The sequence below is a fragment of the Periophthalmus magnuspinnatus genome, chromosome 16 (genome assembly GCF_009829125.3).
Source record: "Periophthalmus magnuspinnatus isolate fPerMag1 chromosome 16, fPerMag1.2.pri, whole genome shotgun sequence".
Taxonomy (NCBI): domain Eukaryota; kingdom Metazoa; phylum Chordata; class Actinopteri; order Gobiiformes; family Gobiidae; genus Periophthalmus; species Periophthalmus magnuspinnatus.
Genome location: NC_047141.1, coordinates 32004257 through 32021190, shown reverse-complemented (window position 1 = coordinate 32021190; position 16934 = coordinate 32004257). Strand labels below are relative to the sequence as shown.

General features: G+C 40.4%; 1 protein-coding gene across 5 annotated transcripts in view; it reads right to left on the bottom strand.

The window, feature by feature from the left end:
* The window catches only part of ddr1 (discoidin domain receptor tyrosine kinase 1), a 130174-nt gene that overhangs the window by 36717 nt on the left and 76523 nt on the right, over positions 1 to 16934 (bottom strand). For all 5 annotated transcript variants that reach the window (XM_055227672.1, XM_055227675.1, XM_055227674.1 and 2 more), the window contains exons 7-8: positions 10564 to 10666; positions 3251 to 3437 (exon numbers count right to left, since the gene is read on the bottom strand). In XM_055227672.1, the coding sequence (XP_055083647.1) occupies positions 3251 to 3437; positions 10564 to 10666 (290 nt within the window). The remainder of the gene's footprint in view (positions 1 to 3250; positions 3438 to 10563; positions 10667 to 16934) is intronic.

Below are 16934 nucleotides of genomic sequence, written 5' to 3'. Positions count from 1 at the left end.
AGAGAGTGGAGAGAGGAGAGAGATTCAAAATTAGATGTAGAGAGAGGAAGAGAGAAGGAAAGCAGAGAGAGTGAGAGAGAGAAAGCGAAAGCAGAGAGAGTGAGAGAAAGAGAAGAGAGGGAGAGAAAGCACAGGCAGAGAGAGAGAAGAGAGAAAGCAGAGGAAGAGAGAGACACAGGGAGATGGAGAGAGGGGGAACAGTTCAAAATCTGAAATAAACTGAAATAAAACAAAACATTTGAATAAATAAATCTGCAGGTTTTTCCACTTTGATCATCGACTCAGTTCTGTAGCTACAAGCTAACGCCGCGCGCTACGTTTAGCTACAGGCTAACACCACAGGCTAACACCACAGGCTAACACCACAGGCTAACACCACAGGCTAACACCACAGGCTAACATCTGCATCTGGATGGAAAGACAGGGACGAAGAGAGAGGGAGGAGAGAGAGAGAGATACATGGATAGACAGAGATAGATGACAAACTGTGGAGGTAGAGAGACGGTAAAAGGAAGACAGTAAGAGAAAGAGGGAGACAGGGCTAGAAAGAGAAACTGAGACAGAAAGAGAGACAGACAGAGAGAAATCGAGAGGGAAAGGAAGATCAATAGACAGAGAGAGACTAAGACAAAGAGCAAAAAGGAGAGAAAGAAAAGAAGCAGACAGCAAGAAAGAAAAAAGAGAAATTGAGAGAGAAAGGAAGATCGATTGGCAGAGACAGAGAGAGAGAGACAGGAGGGAGAGGTGGAGAGACAAAGACAGAGGGGAAAATTGGGAGAGAAAGAGCAAAAATAGAGAGAGAAATTGAGATAGAGACAGACAAAGAGAGGGAGAAAAAAGAGGAGGACAGAGAGATAGAAAGAGAGAAATTGAGAGGAAGATGAATAGCTAGAGATGGAGAGAGATGGGGGAGACAGCAACAGAAAGAGAGAAATTGAGATAGAAAGGAAGATTGATTGGCAGAGAGAGAGGGGGGGGGTAGGGAGAGAAGGGAGACAACAAGAAAAAAAAAAGAAAAATTGAGAGAGAAAGATAGAAGGAGAGAGAAACACAGATAGAGAGACAGAGGGTGACAGAGAGGCAGAGAGAGAGACAGAGTGGGAGAAAGTCAGAGAGAAAGAGCAAAAAAGAGAGAGAAGGAGAAAAGAGGGAGAAGAAAGAAAAAAGAGAAAAACAGAATGATAGGAGAGAAAGAAATTGAGCTAGAAAGAGAGAGAAAAGAGGGAGACAGATAGAAAGAGAAATTGAGAGAGAAAGAAAGTGAGAGAGACAAAGATTGATGGATAGACAAAGAGAGGGTGGGGAAGACAGCAAGACAAAGAGAGAAAGAGGGAGATAGAGAGAAAGAGAAATATAGAAAGTGAGAGGGACAAAGATGGATGGAAAGAGAGAAGGCCGCAGAGAGGCAGAGAGAGAGAGAGACAGGAGGGAGAGGTAGAGAGACAGAGAGAAATTGGAAGAGAAAGAGAGCAAAAAAGAGAGAAATTGAGATAGACAGAGAATGAGAGAAAGAAAAAAGGAAGGGAACAGATAGATAGGAACAGAGAGAAATTGAGAGACACAGAGAAGAGACAGATAGAAAGATAAATTGAAAGAGAGACAGACAGAGAGAAATTGAGAGAGAAAGGAAGATTGATTGGCAGAGAGAGAGAGAGAGAGAGAGGGAGGGGGAAATAGGGAGAGAAGGAGAAAAATAGAAAGTGAGAGTGACAAAGATGGATGATAGACAGAGAGAAGGTCGCAGAGAGGCAGAAAGAGAGAGAGACAGGAGGGAGAGGTAGAGAGAGAGATAGAGAGAAATTGGAAGATAAAGAGCAAAAAAAGAGAGAAAGAGACAAAACTGGATCATCCCATTGAGAAATGCTGACACCGGGACATGTTCCGTTCCACCCAAACCCACATTCCAGTTCACAGATTTACGTCCGTCGTCTCGTCTGATCGGATCCTCCTTTCATTTCATCCTCCTCTTCCTCTTCCTCTTCCTCCTCTTCCTCTTTCTTCACAATCTCACCCCGAAAACCGCAGCCCCACAAACAGCTGCCGATGCAACGCGGCGCATTCCCCCGTCGCAGACGCTCGGCCCCGTGACAAACAACGGGACATTAAACTAATTAAACGGAGCTGCTCCAGTTAAACTTCCGGAGCTGACGGATCACGGCCAGAACTCCGAGGTAAACAACATAACTCTGGCTCGGAGATAGAGTCACGGCGCCGAACCAAACTCCGACCGAAACGAAATGAGATTATCGTCCTTTACATTACGCCAAATTAACACGTCCCAACTAACGATCAACCGTGTAATCTTCCAACGCAACGAAAATAATAATTGGACTTTTATTACGGGACATTGTTATAATCGTATCCGGAACGCCACTGGAAAAATATGGCTGGAGTTTCCGCTGATCGCAGTATCCGATAACCCCGGCGTGTTGGATCGCAGCGGCGTCTTGGATCTCGTTCGCAGAAAAGACTTAACCGTGAGCCGCCATGTTGGATTTGATATAAAGGGTCATGTGTTTCTCTTCTCTGATTGGTTAATCCGCCTGTCAATCACCTCCGTCTGAACTCGAGGGCAGAACAGACGTCGTTTTGTGAAACAGACACGTTTAAACATTTATTATATTTAAAGTCTGTTGTCGACTTAAATATTGTAAAAAATAAGTTGTATTGGTGTAAAGTTTCTGTGTCAACGGCAAATAAATAAAGCACCAAAGAACAAGAGGACTAAACCAGGACTAAACCAGGACTAAACCGGGACTGAACCGGGACTGAACCAGGACTAAACCGGGACTAAACATGTTGAATCAGTGTTTGAGTTTTGTTCAGTTTAAATCTGGCTCATTTTTCCTGAAGATGTGACTCAGGCCTCGACTTTGACGATGTTTAACTCCAGACTCAAATGTTTCTGTAGCTGCTGAGACTGAAGGGGGTTTATTCTGCACTTTTCTCCTTTAATTATATTTGTATAAAGATTATTTATGTGTTGATTTGTTGTATTGTGATTTTAATGTCTTTTAAATGACTTTGTCTACAGATTATGCTGCACAAATAAACGTCCCTTGCCTAAACGTCCCTTGCCTAAACGTCCCTTGCCTAAACGTCCCTTGCCTAAACGTCCCTTGCCTGAACGTCCCTTGCCTAAACGTCCCTTGCCTGAACGTCCCTTGCCTAAACGTCCCTTGCCTGAACGTCCCTTGCCTGAACGTCCCTTGCCTAAACGTCTTACGGTGGCGTCTCTCGTGCTTCGTACCTGCATGTTGTGAAACACTCGTGGTTTCTCAAAGTGGAACTCGATGTCCACGCTGGGCTGTCCCAGCGTCTCTCTGCTCCAGCCCAGGTAGTCGTATCCAGACCAAACCCGCAGCTCTTTGGTCTCTATGAAGTCGTCTCCGCCCAGGACGCCGTCCACGAGCTGCCCCAAACCTCCAAACTGCATCCTGCACAAAACACAAGCAAGAGCTCAGCTGAAGGAGAAACTGTTCTCTCCCACGTTTTTATATATAATATATGTACAGATATTTATATAACTGCATAAAAGGGAGTATTAACCCTCTACATGATCCTGGGGTTTTACTTCACTATTGTGTCTGTGAAGAGAGAGACAGACAGAGAGAGAGACAGAGAGAGAGACAGACAGAGAGAGAGAGACAGACAGAGAGAGAGAGAGACAGAGAGCGAGAGAGAGACAGACAAAGAGAGACAGAGGCAGAGAGAGAGAGACAGAGAGAGAGAGAGACAGACAAAGAGAGACAGAGGCAGAGAGAGAGAGAGAGACAGACAGAGAGAGAGAGACAGAGAGAGACAGAGAGAGAGAGAGAGACAGAGAGAGAGAGACAGACAGAGAGAGAGACAGAGAGCGAGAGAGAGACAGACAAAGAGAGACAGAGGCAGAGAGAGAGAGACAGAGAGAGAGAGAGAGAGACAGAGAGAGAAACTTTTATGTTTGTAAATCAAGATCTGAACATTAATAACAGACAGATCAGGTCCTTCTTTCCTCGAGGTCGCTCCTGTTAGCGTTAGCAACAGGTTTGATTGACAGCGTTGCTAAGCGCCCGCTCCCTGCTAAACCAGTGTTGTGGGCGGGGAGGGGCGTTACCTTCAACAGCCTCTCTCCTGATTGGCTCTTTGGTTGCTATGACACTCGTGGTCAGAATTCCAAATATGGAACACAGCTCCAAATTAGCCGCTATAACTGCTAGCATCGACGAGCTTCAATTGGAGCTGAACGCCGTGGGTGACGTCGCACTCAGTCCACTTCTTTATACAGGCTGTGGTTAGCATGCTAGTTGTCGTTAGTTTTATTGTGATGGCAAAACTCACTGTGAATAATTATGATGCTCAGAATGTTTAAGGTAAAGGAAAAACCGTTTAACCTGATTTTTACTCTTAAAAATGTGAAAATCAAAACAAATTCATGTGAAACTGCAAAAAATACATAAAATTATTTGCATTGGAAATTACAGTGTTGTTTCAGGTAGTTTTGGCGAGTTTAAATATATTTTAAACCTGGAAAATCTGGTTTCAAGTTTATTTAAAAGTGCTGCATGTTATCCTTCTGCTGTGTCTAAAAGGACTAAAAAGGGACTAAACCAGGTCTAAACTAGGTCTAAACCAGGACTAAAAAGGGACTAAAAAGGGACTAAAAAGGGACTAAACCAGGACTAAAATAGGTCTAAACCAGGTCTAAACCAGGACTAAAAAAGGACTAAAAAGGGACTAAAAAGGGACTAAACCAGGACTAAAATAGGTCTAAACCAGGTCTAAACCAGGACTAAAAATGGACCAAAAAAGGGACTAAACTGGGACTAAAAAGTGACTAAAATAGGTCTAAACCAGGTCTAAACCAGGTCTAAACCAGGACTAAAAAGGGACCAAAAAAGGGACTAAACTGGGACTAAAACCAGGACTAAAAAGGGACCAAAAAAGGGACTAAACTGGGACTAAACCAGGACTAAAATAGGTCTAAACCAGGTCTAAACCAGGTCTAAACCAGGACTAAAAAGGGACCAAAAAAGGGACTAAACTGGGACTAAAACCAGGACTAAACCAGGTCTAAACCAGGACTAAAATAGGTCTAAACCAATTGGAAATTACCGTGTTGTTTCAGGTAGTTTTGGCGAGTTTAAATATATTTTAAACCTGGAAAATCTGGTTTCAAAACATACAGTTCAGTTTTAAGCGTAGTCGCCTTTCCGCAGATCTGACCTGTTACTCGGCCGGGTGGTCCCACGTCATCGTCTCGTCGATAATGGACGCTTTTAATGTCACACTGCGGAACATTCCAGGCAAAGCAATAATATCTCCATGGAGACGAGATTACAGTGAGACCGGATTTCACGTTTTTTTTTCAGCAGTTTGAGCGAAAAGTTTTTACACTTTTTAAAGCAGATTTTAGTTTGAAAATCGCTGCGTTTCAGATGTTTAAATTTTGCTCTGAAGGGTCATGCACATGGACATCTGTTATGAGTGCGCCTGGATTACATCAGAGAGCGTTCTTGCTAGCTCGGCGGCTAGCAAAACATTTCAGCTCCATTAACCACCCAGACTATGTAAGCGTGGATCCAGCCAAATTTTTCATGCCAAAACATTATGGTCAGGAAACACGCCTCAAATCCCCAAGCGCTTAAAAAAATACTGTAATTCCCATTCGATTAGGCGGACACCAGAATAAGTTTCAGGGAAGCTATCCGTGTTACTGTTAACAGATGTGACGACAGCTCCAGACCGCAACCCCCGGGAATCTTTATCTTGATTAAATTTGGAAAAACAGTGTTGAAAGTCCGACCGCAAACTCCAAAACCTCAGCGAGTTGTGCTCATGTGAGATCATTCCAGAGTAAAAAAGTCCATAGTTTTCTGTGTTTAGATCTGTGGAGAGGCGGCCCTGCTGAAAAGGGACTAAACTGGGACGAAACCGGGACTAAAACAGGTCTAAACCAGGTCTAAACCAGGACTAAATCAAGACTAAAAAGGGACTAAACTGGGACGAAACTGGGACTAAACCAGGTCTAAAATCAGCTCTAAACCAGGACTAAACCAGGTCTAAATCAGGACTAAAAAGGGACTAAAAAGGGTCTAAACTGTGACGAAACCGGGACAAAAACCAGGTCTAAACCAGGACTAAACCAGGTCTAAATCAGGACTAAAAAGGGACTAAACTGGGACGAAACCAGGACTAAACCGGGACTAAACCAGGTCTAAACCAGGACTAAAAAGGGACTAAACCAGGTCTAAATCAGGACTAAAAAGGGACTAAACTGGGACGAAACCAGGACTAAACCGGGACTAAACCAGGTCTAAATCAGGACTAAAAAGGGACTAAAAAGGGACTAAACTGGGACGAAACCAGGACTAAACCGGGACTAAACCAGGTCTAAATCAGGACTAAAAAGGGACTAAAAAGGGACTAAACTGGGACTAAACTGGGACTAAACCAGATCTAACACCAGGTCTATCTGTGGAGATGCATGTTTTTCGAGGTATTTTTGCGTAATGTGGTTGGACAAATGCAAAAATTGTGAGTTTGAGTCATAATTTGGAACATTCTGGGTTTGTTTTTCTATCCAGTTGCTGTTTTGGGGCTGCTGGGTCACTTTTTTGGGGTTATTTTCACAGAGTTGGGTCGTTTCACTTAAGTCAAACACTCGGTCCACAGGTTGGGTCATAGCTGGGTCATTTTAAATGGAACATAATGAAGGATCTGGGTCAAAAAACACAGCGAAATGGGTCAAATACAGACTCTTCCATTACTCGTCTCAGCTGATGCTCACAGGGAAAGTTATTTTAAAGATATTTACGCATGTTTTATGAGTTTATCTTTGTGATTTTATCTGAAACTTTGCAATAGTTTAATCATTTTGTGTTAATGAACTAATGAACAGAATTAAAGCAGGAAGAAACCAGAACTAAACCAGGTCTAAACCAGGACTAAACTAGGTCTAAACCAGGTCTAAACCAGGACTAAACCAGGACGAAACCTGGACGAAACCAGGACGAAACGAGGACTAAAAAGGGACCAAAAAAGGGACTAAAAAGGGACTAAACTAGGACTAAAACAGGTCCAAACCAGGTCTAAACCAGGGCTAAACCAGGTCTAAACTAGGTCTAAACCAGGAAGAAACCGGGACTAAAACCAGGACTAAACCAGGTCTAAAACAGGTCTAAAAAAGGACTAAAAAGGGACTAAACTGGGACGAAACCAGGACTAAACCAGGACTAAAAAAGGACTAAAAGGGACTAAAAAGGGACTAAACTAGGACTAAACCAGGACTAAAACAGGACTAAAACAGGACTAAACCAGGACTGAACCAGGACTGAACCAGGACTGAACCAGAACTAAACCAGAACTAAAACAGGTCCAAACCAGGTCTAAACCAGGGCTAAACCAGGACTAAAAAGGGACTAAACCAGGACTAAAACAGGTCCAAACCAGGTCTAAACCAGGTCTAAACCAGGACTAAAATAGGTCTAAACCAGGACTAAAAAAGGACTGAAAAGGGACCAAAATGGTCATAGTTTGTCTGGGGGCGACTTATACTCAGATGTGACTTATATGTGAAATTTGTTTGGTTTTTTTAATCATTATTATGCATTTTTTGGCATTAATCCATGTATTAAGTAGAATTAACCCATCAGAGAAGTCAAATATAAACCAGATTCTATCATTAATTCTATATATGAAAGTTGGAACAATATTTTTGGGGTCAGTGTTTCTCATGTGGAATTTTTCTTTGCACAATTGGAGCATTTTTTTTTGGTTATTTTTGGCTGTACGATCAGATTTAGGCCATAAAAGTTTGAATTAAAAACTTCTGTGACTCAATCCAGATGCAAAATAACGACTAAAGTGTTTCAATCTGCTGTTTATTTACTGCAGCTCGTGATTTTTGTAGTTTTTATGGTTTAAATCTGTTCTTTTTGGGGGGTTTTTTTTGTGTCAGTAACATAAATTTATTTCAATATTATCATCTATATTTACTTGAGCGATATATCAAACTTCAAAACGTGTTATCGTGACAGGTTTGGTCAAAATAACACAATAGTGACCGAGCTCTGGGTTATTTATTTACGCAGGTTGGGTTATTTTTACAGCCGCATGTTTCAGTGTGTAACTTATTACGACTCGCCTGATAAAAACTCTGCATTGGGACATTTCGATTACGAGATTAGATTAGACTTTATTAAACGTTTTCAGGAAATGATTTTGTTGCAGTGGCTCATTTACATTTAAGTTCTGTCACCCCGTTATGAACAGAGCTTCGTTTTAAAGATTCTACAGCAGAATTTTCCATTTAAACGTCACAGTGGTTAATTCTGTGATTATTAAACTGATCCGTGTGACGCACAAATTCCAACATCTCGTCCGTTGGCGCGAATTAACAAAGTGAGTTCATTTTTTTCGCTGTAACTTCAAAAAGTGAAAAGATCAAGACATAAGGTGGCCCCAGTCAAAAATAATAAAAATAATCACGTACAGCATGTAGATCAGGTATGTGCAAACTACGGCCCAGGGGCTAAATGTGGCCCTCAGACCGATTTTTCTTGGTCCTCAGGCTTCCACGTGAATTGGCCTGTGTTACATTTAAGCAGGTTTTTTTTTTTTACTGCAAGTTTTTAAAAATCTGCCTTGATGTCCAGGTGTAAACCAGGACTAAAAAGGGACTAAACCAGGACTAAAACAGGTCTAAATCAGGACTAAAAAGGGACTAAACCAGGACTAAAACAGGTCCAAACCAGGACTAAAAAGGGACTAAAAAGGGACTAAACCTGGACTAAACCAGGTCTAAATCAGGTCTAAACCAGGACTAAAAAGGGCCTAAACTGGGACTAAAACAAGTCTAAACCAGGACTAAAATGGAACTAAACCGGGACTAAACCAGGTCTAAATCAGGTCTAAACCAGGACTAAAAAGGGACTAAAAAGGGACCAAAAAAGGGACTAAACCAGGTCTAAACCAGGACTAAAATAGGTCTAAACCAGGTCTAAACCAGGACTAAAAAAGGACTAAAAAGGGACTAAAAAGGGTCTAAACCAGGACTAAAAAGGGACTAAACCAGGACTAAAATAGGTCTAAACCAGGTCTAAACCAGGACTAAAAAGGGACTAAACTGGGACTAAACCAAATACAGACTGATCCATTACCCGTCCCTTCTGATGCTCACAGAGAAACTTATTTTAAAGATATTAACGCATGTTTTATGACTTTATCTTTGTGATTTTATACAAAACTTTCCACAGTTTAGTGACATTAACTGACACAAAATGATTAAAGAAACATTTGACCCTCTGAATCTCGACTCGAGTCTGAATAAAACTCTCTGTAACTGTAGCTCAAATGTGGCCCTCAGACCTATTTTTCTTGGCCCATATTACATTTAAGCAGTATTTTTTTTTTTTTACTACAAGTTTTTAAAAATCTACCTTGATGAAGCAAATATCTAATACTTAGTGTGTCCCTTTGAGGATCTAAGCATGAATAAAAGTCTGTTATAAATGCACAATTATTCACTGCGTCGACCACCAGTCATCCGTCCTCAGGTTTGTCTTTGTTTTGATTGTGGCTCTTGCTGAAAAGAGTTTGCGCACACTGGATGTACGGAGCCCTGCATAGGACATTTGCGAAATATAATATTAACACGTAGCCACAAGATAATATCACGTTCCCACACGATATTATCAGGACGGAACGAGATAATTATCACGAGGGAACAAGATATTTTCTTGAGGGAACGACTTAATTTAGACATGCGCAGATGTCCTCATCAAACGTCTTTTGCTTAAATATAACCGTCCAAAGCGAGCGTCGCTAATGTGTCATTGTAGCTCATCCCCAGCATAAAATAATGTTTGATTTTGACGTCCCGACTGTCCCAATCGCATACAAGCCTCTCTTCCCTTCTTTTTACCGCGCTTCCTTTTCTACCTGTACTTCACATGTGCGACACCAAGAGGTCGCCTGCTGCACCTGCTTGTCAAAAATATGTAATAATAATTTCTATACATATGTTTTCACGAGTGCACGAGATATTTAACTTAAAAAATAAAAATGCTGGGGATGCTGCTCGTTCCTTCAAGAAAATATCTCGTTCCTTCAAGAAAATATCTCGTTCCTTCAAGAAAATATCTCGTTCCCTCAAGAAAATATCTCGTTCCTTCAAGAAAATATCTCGTTCCCTCAAGAAAATATCTCATTCCCTCGTGATAATTTTCTCGTTCCCTCGTGATAATATCGTGTGGGAACGTGATATTATCTCGTGGCCACGCGTTAATATTATATTTCGCAAATGTCCTATGCGGGGCCCCGTAGTAGATGTTTTGATGCTGTTGCTGTGCCCAGAAAGTTTCACCGTAAGGCATTAAGCGTGACTATCACCACGGAAACAAGCACGTGACGCTACCAGGCCGAGTTTAAAGGAGCTGCGAACCCCCTCACAGAAAGAATGCATGTTTTTTGCAGCGATAAAACCTCACAGCTGGATGTAAAATAGTCGTATAAATGTGAGATATATAAAAGCCATACTGTGGAAAATTTCAGACAAAGGAGTAGCGTCGTTGCGTCACGTACCCTTGCTCCGTGCTGCCGTCGTAGGTCGAGTCGTTGAGGAAAATGGGCCTCCCGGACAGGTGCATGATGTGACCCACAGGAGCGGTGTACGCCTTCAGCCCGTCTGGAAGAAAAGAACTTTAATCAACTTTTATTTTAGCGTCATTACACGGAAATAAGAGCGCTGCATTTGACCCTTCCTTCAGTGACACTTGGGTTAAAGCTGTCAGGAGCAGTGGGTGACGAATCAATCAATCAATCAATCAATTAAACTTTATTTCTATAGCACCTTCCAACAACCAAAGCCGAGCAAAGTGCTGTACAACATTAAAAACACGATTAAAAACAATAAACATCACACAAACTTTACATCATTAAAATAAAGAAAGTGTCGCAGGGCTAAGTGCTAAAAGCCGTTCTAAATAAGTAAGTTTTAAGTTTGGTTTTAAACAGAGGCAGGTCAGAGATGGAACGTAACTCTATGGACAACGAGCTCCAGAGTTTTGGACACTGCAAAAGAACGATCAAAAAATGGAAAAAAAAAGAATTCTGAACTGGACAGGGGCGATGTGGTCATGTGACAAACGGGGACGCATCTCCAGATCGTAGGTTTGGTCAGGACCGGAGAATATCGTATCATTCGTGTTTTAATCCCATGGGTGAAAAAGGAGCAGCCGAAGGAAACCCACTCAAACACAGAGAGTAAACATCTAAGAAATCTGACAGTCGGAAGAGCAAACAGAAGTTCTCGTGTTACTTTGAAATAATATAACTATGGTGTGTCATTTACAAACAACACATTAAATCAAAACTGGGACTGAACTGGAACAAAACCTGGTCTATATCAGGACCACGGACTGTGTAAAGACGTGGACTGAGTGTGACGTCGCCCACACTCCAGTCAAGTGAAGCTAATCGAGGCCAGAGCAGTTATAGCCGCGAATTTAGAGCCGAGTTCCATATTTGTTATTCCAACCGTGAGTATCATAGCAACCGAAGAGCCAATCCAAAGCAAGACTGTTGAAAGTAACGACTCTTCCTGTCAGTACCTCCGTTCTGTACATTGTTCTGCCCCCAGTGGAGACAGACATTTCTGTTTTGAGTTGTTCTGTTTTGTCTATTCAGAGCTGCCGTAGCTGCCATATTGTTTTCAGACTTTCATCAGTTCAGTCATTTTTCTCTGTGTTTAATCTCTGTAAACTGTCATTTGACCCCACGCAAACATCTGTCTGTCAGTATTGTAACGTTATAACACGTTCGCTCGCTCTATAAACTCATTTGAGGCGCTTTAAGTTGATTTACAGTGGACATTCGCACTAAAATGGAAGCCGCTAATAGCACTAGCATGTCTATGGGATTTTCCATTCATGTTAGCGTGATGCTAATCAACAGTTTTACACATGTTTTCATTAGTTGCATCTACTTTTAAGCTAATGTTGTGCAGATATTATAATAAACAACTATATATTGTTTTATGTATCTCTGCATAATATTTGTTCATAGAAATATAAAAACATGATTGTAATGTGCAGATCTCTCTTTTGTGTTACAGTCTAATCTACAGTAAATGTCCAAAACAGCAAGAAGCTTCCTGGGAGAATCTGTTCGTGATCTGTAAAGTTAGTTCCCAAACACTAGTGGAGGCAAAATAGACACAAAAGTGAAATAAAAACCCCAGGATCATGTAGAGGGTTAATATGAACATTTAAGACCAAAATGAGTCTGAAGCAGCAGAGACAGAGAGATGACACAGTTAAAAAAAATAAAAAAATAGAAATAAAAAAAAAAAAAATAATAAAAATCTCTAAATAACTAAAAAACAAACAAACAAAAAACCCCTGAAAATAACAATAAAGAAAATAAACAAAAAAAACTGAAAATAATAAAAATTGAAATAATAAAAAAACCTCAAAATAACTCAAAAATAAATAAATAAATAAATAAATAAATAAATAAATACATACAAATAAAAAATAAACTCAAAATAATAAAAAAAAAGAACATTTAAGACCAAAATGAGTCTGACAGCAGCAGGTACAGAGAGACAGAACACAGTTTTTAAAAAAAATAAAATTGAAATAACAAAAAATAAATTAAAAAAAATCTCTAAATAACTAAAAAAACAAAAAAGAAAAGAAAAGAACAATAAAGAAAATAAATAAAAAAACTGAAAATAGAAAAAATTGAAATAATAAAAAAAAACACCTCAAAATAACTCAAAAATAAATAAATACAAAAAAAAAATTAATAATAATAATAATAAAAAATGAACATTTAAGACTAAAATGAGTCTGAAGCAGATCTGTGGCGAGGAGTCTGTGTTTTTAAATTTTTTTTTGAGCAATAAAAACACGTTGACGAATAAAACACAAGACAGATCATTTTTAACGCCAAAGTGCGGAACAGTCAAATCAAAAACCACTTCCATGGAGACGAGCAGGCGGCAGACGTCAACGCGAAAAGTTACGTAGTGCAGCTTTATGTAAATGTGAGCTATTACCCAGCACCTGATGAGAACTGCGTTGGAACATTTCATGCATTTCAAATTAAGCTGTGAAAAACGGTGCGGGGATTGGAAGGAGACGCAGATTGAAAAAAAAAAAAAAAAAAAACCCAAAAAAAACAAACACGTCCCATTCAACAGGATCTGAATGGGCCAAAGTCATTAAACTCTGAAACTGAAACCGGCCGTTTGCGCTCTCCAGCTAATCAGCCCACTCTGATACGTCAGGCTGGAGATTTACTTTCACTTTCAAATAATAAACAACTCAACCTGGACCATTACGTGACGCAGAGTGTGCAGACTGTACCTGACTAAAACAAACGAGAGAACGACCGTCGGGGATAAACACGCTTGGGAAAATAACTTCTTGAAGCTGATAAATGTTGGGATTGGGGTTGGAATTGTGAGTTTTTAGAAATCAAATCGGACCTCGCAGAGCATATTTTAAACTCTGCGAGGTTAACGTTTGAAGAAAAAACTGAAATATGAAGTGCTAAAGTGATACAGAACTGGTTTGTAGAGGCTTAAACTACAGCGTTAGCAAGTAAAATACACCTCAGAGTTGAATATAAAGACGCACTGTGTAGCTTTTCTGGTGGAGGGTTTGCCATAAACTTGACTCCATGGAGATTAGAGATGGACCGGCATGGGGTTTTTCCACGACTGATGCAGATACTGATTGTTTCGAATCCGTAAAAGCGAACGGCCATTGAACTCTGACGATATTTTGCGCTGATTTTGGTTATTTTCCCCCGAATGATATGATTTGAAATGACAACAAACTCATCCACAAACCTGTTTTTACTGCCAAGTGGATTCAAGAGCAGTGTAGTCACGTTTTCTAAAGTGTCCTCTTCGCACAAAAGGGTTAAAAAAAAACCCCAAAACAAACAAAACATTGGCCTCTGCGAGAGATTTAAACCCAATAGCTGAAACGCTAAAACGTGCAAATATTAGCCCTGTCCAAGTAAAATCTGTCAACTGAACAAAACGTTGTAAGAGTGAAGACGTTTGACAGCTCCTCCAAGATATTGTTTACAGTTTCAGCCTAAATGGACCTACATTCAACCTTTAATGGCCCTACTAGCTCACCCTATTGTTCTCTTTGTTTCCTTTGTTCCTTTGGAGTTATAAATCAGGGGCAGGTGATGTCTAAGGCCCTCGTTCCTGTTCTTTCCTACCTGTCCCCAATTTATAACTCCATCCTTAGACCCAAAGCAAACAAAGAAAACAAAGTGAACAATGGAGCGAGCATGTAGGGTCATTAAAGGTTGAAACTGTAAACAATAGCTGTTTACAGTTTCAGCCTAAATGGATCTACATTCAGCCTTTAATGGCCCTACTAGCTCGCTCTATCGTTCTCTTTGTTTCCTTTGTTTGATTTGGGTCTGAGGATGGAGTTATAAATTGGGGACCGGTGGTGTCTAAGGCCCTCATTCCTGTTCTTTCCTACCTGTCCCCAATTTATAACTCCATCCTCAGACCCAAAGCAAACAAAGAAAACAAAGTGAACAATGGAGCGAGCAAGTAGGGTCATTAAAGGTTGGGTTAGTTTAATTAGCTCCTCCCTTCAGACAAATATAAGGCAGTGTCCAGCAGTGATCTGACCAAAACTGAAGCAGCAACTTTTGAACTTCTGAATGTTCCACAGTATGGCATTCAACTGTCCATCTTCATAGAGAGCAGCAGAGGACACGAGCAGGCCAAGTTACAGGTCAGATCTGCGCAGAGGCCACCCCGCTAATGGTAAAAATGAACGTATTTCAAGAATTTTTTTTTTTTTTTTAAGTAAACACCAATACCTAAAAGTAACTGCAAGATAAATATGTGGGCGACAGTTGGTAGAACATTTGTGCACTGATCTGAAGGTTGGTGGTTCGAATCCCGCTCTCAACATAAAGAAAAAGTCCAGTCGGTAGAACGTTTGCGCAAAAAAAAGTCCAGTTGGTAGAACATTTGTGCACTGACCCGAATGTTGGCGGTTCGAATCCCGCTCTTGACATAAAAAAAACAAAAAAAACATGGTTGAGTGGTCATTTGGCGGTGCGTTGTGTCCTTGGGCAAGACACTCACCTCGCCCCTAGTGTATTTCTTCTTGTAAAGCGCTTTGAGTGTCTTTTACCATATTTAATACCCAACTATGGAACATTCTGGGCAAAGCAAAAACACCTCTACAGCGAAAACAGACGGACCAACACCAGAGAAGTTCCACAGTGCCTCTTTAAACAAACAGAGGGGGTAACCCGACACAGGATGGGAGGTGAAAGACTTGACATTCAATCCTGAGTGTGTCATTGTTTCTTGCTTTTAAACCGTGTGGCTGCTCTTGCGAATTCCCAATTGGGGCGTATTTAAAAAAGACGATCTCGCCGCAGATTTCTAACCTCCGCGACGGCTCTGATTTACAGCCGGGTCGTTGCGGCGTTAAGTTGGTAGATGGAGAAAGAGAGGGGGGGGTGACCTGGCCATAAATACTCAGTTAGCGAGTGTTGTGCTTGGGGTAACACTGGCCCAAACCGTACATCATCGCGCGGCTTCTTTTTTAGCGTCGCAAACCCCGAAGAGGTCGTAAATTTGATGGAATGCTACGAGTCGATGCGGGAAACATGCGCATATTATAATCATTACAATGGGGTAAAAACGTGTACTGTGGCGTAAGGAAGGTCTACGGTAAGGAGGGCGCAACGATTTTGGGGAAAAAAATCTATATAGTTGCAGTTTTTATGAAGCAATATTTGGTTAGATTTGAGATTTATGTTCAAAAAGCTGATTCCGATACTAAGGAATCCACTGACCGATACCACAATAATAATAAAAACACTCTTTTTTTTTAGGTAAAACAATGTGATTTTCAACATTAAATGGTGTCTGTGTAGTCCTTAGATCATCCAAGTCTGATCCATCACAAAAGAAAGTTGTAGGAGTGAAGATGTTTGGCTTCTCTGGTCAGATTACTGCTGGACTTCAACCTTTAATGGCCCTACTATTGTTCTCTTTTGTTTCTTTTGTTTGCTTTGTCTGTGTGTCTTATATTTCTTCTGCTTTGTTCGGCTCAAGATCATTCGGGAAAGGTTCATTTCTGTCCTGTGAATGTGACTTTAGTATCGATACCTGCTCAAATGAGTATCTAGTTTCGATACGAGTTTTGGTATCGATTTGTATCTGAGTTTTTAGACTTCTGACAAACTTAATTCATAGTGTATAAGGTAAACTTGTCCCAGAGCGTTCGTCACATGCATTTCAGAACATGTAGCTACAGGGTTAGCTTTTTTTTTAGCTAAATAAGACGAGATATATTTTGTTGTTTGCAGGGGGATGATGTCACCTCATGGAAGTCTTTGTGATTTTCTGATTGCAGTCATTCATATTTAGATAAGGTGGATTTAACTGTTGTTCAGCTAGCATGTGTTTAGCTAGCATGTGTTTAGTTAGCATGTGTTTAGCTAGCATATGTTTAGTTTTATTTATTTTATTTTATTTATTTATTTCAGGGACAGTGCATATTAATTGACATTTCTGTAAATAAGTTAGCATGTGTTTAGCTAGCATGTGTTTAGCTAGCATGTGTTTAGCTAGCATGCGTATGTGTTTAGCTAGCATGCGTTTAGCTAGCATGCGTTTAGCTAGCATGTGTTTAGTTAGCATGTGTTGATTTTCATGGTGTTACTATTTGGTGCTATTGTTTCAAAGCTAATGCTAACTTATTAAAAGCATAAAATATAAAATAACCTATTAAAAATAAAATTGATTAATGAAAAGACTACTGAGTAACGGTAGCGAGCTAAGTAGTTCACTGTGTTGCAAAGCTAACTTTTATTAATAGGATAAAATATAAAATAAACAACCTATTAGAAATAAAAGTGATTCATGTAAACACTATTCAGTTACA